The sequence below is a fragment of the Myotis davidii genome, unplaced genomic scaffold (assembly GCF_000327345.1).
Source record: "Myotis davidii unplaced genomic scaffold, ASM32734v1 scaffold266, whole genome shotgun sequence".
NCBI classification, from domain to species: domain Eukaryota; kingdom Metazoa; phylum Chordata; class Mammalia; order Chiroptera; family Vespertilionidae; genus Myotis; species Myotis davidii.
The window spans coordinates 4,345,153-4,352,917 of record NW_006300032.1 but is presented as its reverse complement, the minus strand read 5'-3'; the positions used below and the strand labels follow the sequence as shown (position 1 = coordinate 4,352,917).

The window sequence follows — 7,765 nt, the reverse complement described above, 5'->3', positions numbered from 1 at the left end:
ATTGAATAATCCATTTGACTTTACCTGCCCATGCCCCCATCCCGTAGACAGAAGTATGAAATCAGCTAAACTCTTCAGAAAATTTTGAGTTTTTGGAGTTAACTCTTCATTAACTCAGCATCCCTGCTGTGTGTGTGTGTGTGTGTGTGTGTGTGTGTTTTAATTGATTTCAGAGAGGAAAGGGAGAGATAGAAACATCAATGATGAGAGAGAAACATCGATCAGCTGCTTCCTGCACATCCCCTACTGGAGATGTGCCCGCAACCCAGGTACATGCTCTTCACCGGAATCGAACCTGGGACCTTTCAGTCCGCAGGCCGACGCTCTATCCACTGAGCCAAACCGGTTTCGGCTTGAGGATATTATTAAGAGTAACTAATAGTAGTAGATTCCCAGCTAGACAGAGAGGTAAAAATCCACTGTCACCAGTTGTCATCTATTTCATTTTCATATAAACAAACAGTAATGATACCATCTTAATTAATTAAACATTTTGTATTGAGAAGGAAGCCAATAAGATTAGTAGAAAAAGGGACCCAGATACTAGAAGTATCTATAAAGAGTGTATTTAAAAGAACAGAAAGCATAAGTAAGAGTAAAATCAGAGTGGATCTCAAACTGCTCTAAATGTCAGTTTCCTGTAAAGATAATAAATACCATTTGTTGGAATCAAATTCAAAGGACATATTTAAGCCCTGTATGACCATACATAGCCAATTTGGCTCTGTGATTAGAGCATCCACCTGCAGACTGAAGGGCCACGGGTTCGATTCTGGTCAAGGGCACATACCTCAGTTGCAGGCTTGATCCCCACTCCGGTAGGATTGTGTGGGAGGCAACCAAGCAATTTGTCTCTCTCACATTGATGTTTCTCTCTCTCCCCCTCCCCCTTCCTTCCACTCTCTCTAAAAATCAATGGGGGGGGGGAGGAAATACCCTCAGGTGAGGATTAACAACAACAATAACAAAAAAGACATTTATAAAGGACATATTTAAAAGCATCTTAAACAGTTGCCTAACAATAATTTTAGAAACATCCAAGGCATATCAAGCAGCTACAAAAAAAATGTAAATGAAACTTTAAAAAATAGCTCTTAAAATATTCTATTGTGAAACTTATTAAATTGAAAAGGATTATTTTTAAGGCTCACATTTGGAAAAATACAAATATCTGACAAACTATAAAGTTTTTTAAACATAGGTGATATTCATTTATTTACCCTACACCAGTGACGGCGAACCTTTTGAGCTCAGCATGTCAGCATTTTGAAAACCCTAACTCTGGTGCATGTCACACATAGAAATTTTTTGATATTTGCAACCATAGTAAAACAAAGATTTATATTTTTGATATTTATTTTATATATTTAAATGCCATTTCACAAAGAAAAATCAACCAAAAAAATGAGTTCGCGTGTCACCTCTGACACGCGTGTCATAGGTTCACCATCACTGCCCTACACTATGTACTGAGCACCACTGTGTCCTGGGCTCTGCATCCAGCTAAGAGTGAAGATGGAACCCCTACCATCAAGAGCTAATATTCTAGGAAATACTTCAGTTGTTTAATAACCTCACCTCAAAGCATTAATTGAACAATGTACATAATGATCATTTAAAGATAGTGAGGACTAGAAATATTATATATTACACAAATAAATGTATTTTGCAAATATGTCTTCAAGAAAAAAGTTTTCACTACTACTTATTTAATTAATCAACAATCCTGACAATCCCTTGATAAACAAACATATTGAAGCATAAGAGTAGTTCTATCACTTTATATTCTCTTTGCTTTTCTTGATGGCAAACAGCATACACATTGAATACTAAACAAATATACTAACCTGGCAGTGCCATCAGATGATGCAGTAAGGATATAGTGATCATCCTTGGACCAGCAGAGATCATAAATGATATTGAGGTGGCCATACAATTCTCTCATGAAACGTCCAGAAGGAATTTCGTATACTAATGAAAATATTAAAAAATTAGTAGGTTTCCAGACAGAGGATCCTTAATACAGTAATATACAAATTCAAAATTTACAATAATTTGTAAAGTAAGCACTGTCTCTAAGAATATGACCAAAGGTTTTCAGCATAAAATATTTCAGAATCTACTCACAAATAGTTTTTCATTTGTTTTAGGCACAAGAATTTACACATAAAATTTTACATATACTACAATGAAAAATTATTCTCATTTCTCCAAAGCAATTTTCCTAATAATCTTTGATAGTCAATTAATCATATAATAAATAACATTTAAATTATAATTCAGTTAAAAGATTCTATAATATAATTCTATAATTTGGGCTTTCATTAAAGAGGTATTATTTTACCTGAAAACTGATTCAATTTTATTTGAAATAATCAAAATTTTATTTGAAGTAACAAGAAATTTAAATTGTATTACTGTCAGAAAAAAATTCTAACACTGATTTTAGATTTAGTAAAGGAATTGACAGGCAACCAATTTGATAAACAGTATAGTATTGCTATATTAATGTATACAATAACATCATCTAAGAGAGCGATTTGCAACCTTTTTAATTTCATGGCACAGAGAAACTGCTAAAATTCTGTGGCACACCAAAAAGTATATTTTTTTGCGTATCTGACCAAAATAATAGGTATGCTTTTGATTCATTCACATCGGACTACTATTGTTGTGTTGGCTGGTGTCATTTTTAAATTTCACAATCTAAGGGTAGAGAGGTCAATGCCCCTGAATAAATAGTTAGGTATTACATGTTTTAAAAATTCTATCGGAACCCAAGCTGAAAAGTCACTGATCTCAGATAATGACTTAACAGAACAACAAAGTTTCCAAGCCTCTACTTCCACCTAGTGGTCAAACTAACTGCGCTTAAGATACTAAGCAGAACAGAAGTACTTCTGGCATAAGCAAAGGCTGTGTGCGTGGAGGCTAAGGCTAAAGTTTTGAAAGTGTATTCCAATACACACCTTCAGAACCTCACAGCAAACTCTGTGAGACTTATTCACTCAAGGCATTTTTAAAAATCTCCCTCTAACCATTAGCTGACTGCTAAACTAACCAAACAGAGACTTCAGTGGCAACACATGACCAAGGTAAAGGACTACAGAATTAGTCCAGGAAAGTCACTAAACAAACAAAACAACATATCCTGATTGACTAGGTAGAGTGGGGGAATATGAATTCAGAGCTGCCTCACTTCAATATTTAACGTATCCAGTTTTCGACAAAAGAATTAAGAGGGTGTGAAAAGAAAAACATAACAGAAAAGTATGGCCATACACAGACAAAAAGCAGTCAATAGAAACTGTTCATGAGGAAGCCTGACATTAGCCTTCCCTTTAAATCCATGCTTATAAATATGTTCAAAGATCTAAAGAAAACAATGTCTAAATAATTAAGGTGTGAGAATTTCTTACTAATAAAGAAATAGAAATTATAAAAAAATTTATAGAGCTGAAAAGCACAATAACTAAAATAATTCACTGCGAGGGGCTCAGCAGATTTGAACTGGCAGAAGAATCAGGACTTGAAGACAGGTCAAACGAGAGATTATGTAATTTAAGGAACAGAAAGAAAAAGAATAAAGAAAAACAAGTGAAAATGCAGAGGCTGTGGGTCACCATCAAGTGTACCAATACAGAAATTACGGGAGTCCCTGGAGAAGAGAAGAAATACAAAGAGGCAGAAAGAACACTTAAAAAATAAAGACAAAAATATTACTAAAATTGTGAAAAACATTAATTTGCATATTCTACAAGCTAAACAAATTCCAAGGAGACATCTTAATCAATCAAAAATAAAAAAAGATCCTTCTTCTATACTTTAAGATTTAAGCAGGAAGTAAAGCGAAATTTATATAGCATTTTAAACAAGATTTTTAAAGCATAAAGTAGCACATATTTATCACAGAAATGTTGAAAACATATAAATCAAAATGCAAATAATTCTCCCATTACCACAAAGAATAAAATCACTATTAATATTCTGGAGTATGTTTCCTAAGAATCTTTTTTCCCCCTATGCACAGGTTTTGGTGAATTTTTAAAATAGCATAGCTGTAATCAAACTATACAAAGAATTTTGTATTTTTTAAAACTAACCTTATTTCATAAGGAAGAATATTTATTTAATAAATGCTAATCAAGCTAATTATAAGTCCCTGCTGAAAAAAAGCAAATCAACAAAGAAATAACTGTGTGAAGCTGAGGCATGTTCTATAGCAGCGGTTCTTAACCTGTGAAAGGTTAACCCTTTCACAGAGGTCACCTAAGACCAATGGAAAACACATATATAATTACATATTGTTTTTATGATTAATAACTATGCTTTAATTATGTTCAATTTGTAACAATGAAATTGGGGGTCACCACAACATGAGGAACTGTATTAAAGGGTTGCAGCATTAGGAAGGTTGAGAACCACTGTTCTATAGGATGTAGTGCTTAAAACAGACACCCATGAGGAACTAAGGTGAGCTGGTTTTCATTACTATGCAAGAAGTAAAGGAAAGTAACAATGCCTCTAAGTCTAGAAGAGTATAATAATGCTCATTTATATATATATATATATAAAATCTCTGAAGAGATACAGATATTTCTTAACACAGTTTCCTATAGTTCTTAAAGGCAAATTGAGAATGAGTTTCGGCCTTTCTGCTGACTTCTCTATAGTTAAGAAGTCTTAATTCAGGTCCTCCAAGCCAATTATTATTATTCTAATGCATTACAAATTTGAAGATTTTCATAATTCAAATTAGTACTGCTATTGACTGACTAAACAGACTAAAATTCCTCCTGAGATTTATTACCCTTCTGGCTCTAAATTTGTATATCTTATCTAAGAAAGAGGGGATATGCAAATTGACCATCACACCATAACGGTCAAGATGGCTGCACCCAAAGCAGAGGCAAGTTCCCATAACAAGCCTTAATAAGCAATCAGCAGGGACCTGAGGTTGCGTGGCACTGGTCTAGGGCAGGGGACCTTAGGCTGTGCCCCCCACCCGGTGGGGCTTGACAGGGGACCTCAGGCCACAACCCCCACCCAAGGGGCTTGAAGGGGAACCTCAAGACATGCCCCCCACCCCAACCCGGGCTGGGGGACCTCAGGCCGTGCACCCTGCTCCAGACCGGAGGACCTAAGGCTGTGTCTCCCGCCTAGTGGGGCTTGACGGGGACCTCAAGGCATGCCCCCTGCCCCTGCCCAGGCCAGAGGACCTCAAGGCACACACCCCCAGCCTGGGCCAGGGGACCTCAGGCCACACCTCCTGCCCCGGCACCAGGCCCGGCGACCGGTGGGGCTTGACAGGGGTGGGGCCAGCTGGGTCTGGATCTAGCCCAATGGGGGTGCGGCCAGCCAGGTCTGGGTCTCGCGTAATTTCTAGGTGCACATGGGTGGGCAGGGACTTGACTCTGATTCCCGTGGTGCACCCCAGACTCTGACAAGAGGAAGATTTTCATATACATTTTACTAATTTTCTTTCATCTCTGACACTTCTATTATAGAGAAAGGGCAAATAGCAATATTAAAATATTTCCTCTAATTACTTCCTGTTTAATGTGCACAAATTTTGTGCACCAGGTAACTAGTGTAGAATATAAAATGCTTACAAAAATCCTCCTGCATGTTTTAAAAATAATTTACCATCCTTCAGTATACATTGAAAACATATTGTATAGAAAAGTGTAAAATTCTACTTCTGAAAACGTACTGTATAGAAAAGTGTAAAACTCTACTTCTAAAAACATAATGTCTAGGAAAGTTTAAAATTATTAAAGAGAACTGTTACTTTACTTGAAGAAATCTATTTAATTTAGTAGTGCTGGGGGATTATTCAAATTAAAGTTTTAATGAATTTTAAAAACCAAAGACCAATAAAATTAAGCAAATAGGATTATTACTCACAAATAATTGGATATCCATCTCGGCTGGCACAGGCTGCTGCTAATATTCTTCCATTGTGAGAGAAAGATAGACAAAAACATCCTCGTTCTCCTGCATTTAGTGAGAAGAGGTGCTTGTTTGGGATACGGCAGGCCTAAAAAACATACATTTAAAAAACAAATTAAGAAACATTAAAATATGAAGGCTAATTGTTAATTTCAATGACTATAGTTGGTTTTTAGTCCCTTTATGGTGATGAAGAGGAAGAGAAAAGCAAGTAAGCAGAATGATGAGAAACCACAGCAATTTATTTTACTGTCTAAAGAGAAAATCAATTCTCCATAAAATTAACTCAATTTATACTCCATATCTAACTAGTACTTAATTCACCTAAAATGAGTAGAAAATTTCAGTATCTGACACTCCAAAGCAGTCACTACCCTATAGCTTTTATAATACCACACCAAAAAAATGTATTTCACACTCTTTTTAAAAATATATATATCTTATTGTTTTTTACAGAGAGGGAGAGGGATAGAGTCAGAAACATCAATGAGAGAAAAACATCGATCAGCTGCCTCCTGTACACTCCCCACTGGAGATGTGCCCACACCAAGGTACATGCCCTTGACCAGAATAGAACCTGGGACCCTTCAGTCCACAGGCCGACGCTCTATCCACCGAGCCAACCGGTCAGGCGTACTTCACACTCTTATTCCATGACAGCAACTAATACATGATTTTCGCTGAGCCATAAACTTGTTCTGAGGTCATAAATGCCCTTTAGGGCCTAGCTGAAACCCAGGATGCATAACTTCTCTCTCTTTTTTAAAAAAAATATATTTTATTGATTTTTTACAGAGAGGAAGGGAGAGGGACAGAGAGTTAGAAACATCGATGAGAGAGAAACATCCATCAGCTGCCTCCTGCACACTCCCTACTGGGGATGTGCCCGCAACCAAAGTACATATCCTTGACCGGAATCGAACCTGGGACCCTTGAGTCTGCAGGCTGACGCTCTATCCACTGACCCAAACCGGTTAGGGCTAACTTCTCTCTTTTTATCTCTTCAAATAACCATCATTTGTGACTACCTTCCAAAACGTATTTCCAAACTAATGAATCACTTCCTATTGGTTTCTGATTCACTAATTTATTAAAATTTCTTCATTAATTTTTATCTTCATTCCCTATTAGCAGATGAAACCAAAAATTTTCATGTATTAATACCTATTGTTCTAATTCTACCTCTTCCAAACTTCAGTGAGTCTTAGTTCCTGTATTTCTTATTATTCTAAAAGTTTAACTAAACATATTAGTATATTGGGCCCTTACTATATGCCAAGAATGTGGTACTTTATTACACGTGTTCTCATATATTCATCACAGCAACCCTATGAGTGACCATTATTACTATATATAACTAATAAGGATTATTCAGAGGGTCTAGACCAGCTTAATGAGCCTCATCACAGACTATTAGTTCAAGGGCCTGCATTCTAGATAGGTACCAGGTTTTTCACACGTAGTATCAAGATTTAACAGCATTATTAGGAGGTAGCATTATGAGTAGCTACCTGGAAGGTGAAAAATTCAGTAGACATTTATTAGGTACCTATAATGTACCAGGCACCATACTACCCATTTTCCCCCTGCATTCTCCATCTGAAAAGGAAGGTGAGGTTAAAAGAGGAAAAAATTGAAGGAAAAGTCAGGAGGTTTTACAATCAGATGCTGCTGCTCCCAGGAAAACTGCCTAACCACCTAAGCTAAAATCACTGAAAGCCACTATCATTTTCTTTGTATTCCCAGGGTTTGACACTATATTTAGAAAAGCCAATAAAGTTTCATAGCAATAAAGGGCCTCAATGTTTGACTC

General features: G+C 36.4%; 1 protein-coding gene across 18 annotated transcripts in view; it reads right to left on the bottom strand.

Annotated features, from left to right (window-relative positions):
* AHI1 (Abelson helper integration site 1) overlaps nt 1-7,765 on the bottom strand; it is a 155,252-nt gene that overhangs the window by 120,823 nt on the left and 26,664 nt on the right. For all 18 annotated transcript variants that reach the window (XR_001515966.1, XR_001515965.1, XR_001515967.1 and 15 more), the window contains 2 exons: nt 5,908-6,040; nt 1,848-1,971 (listed from right to left, as the gene is read on the bottom strand). Coding sequence is in view for 15 of the 18 variants with exons in the window: in XM_015572088.1 (XP_015427574.1) it covers nt 1,848-1,971; nt 5,908-6,040 (257 nt within the window). In the remaining 3 variants the exon portion in view is untranslated. The remainder of the gene's footprint in view (nt 1-1,847; nt 1,972-5,907; nt 6,041-7,765) is intronic.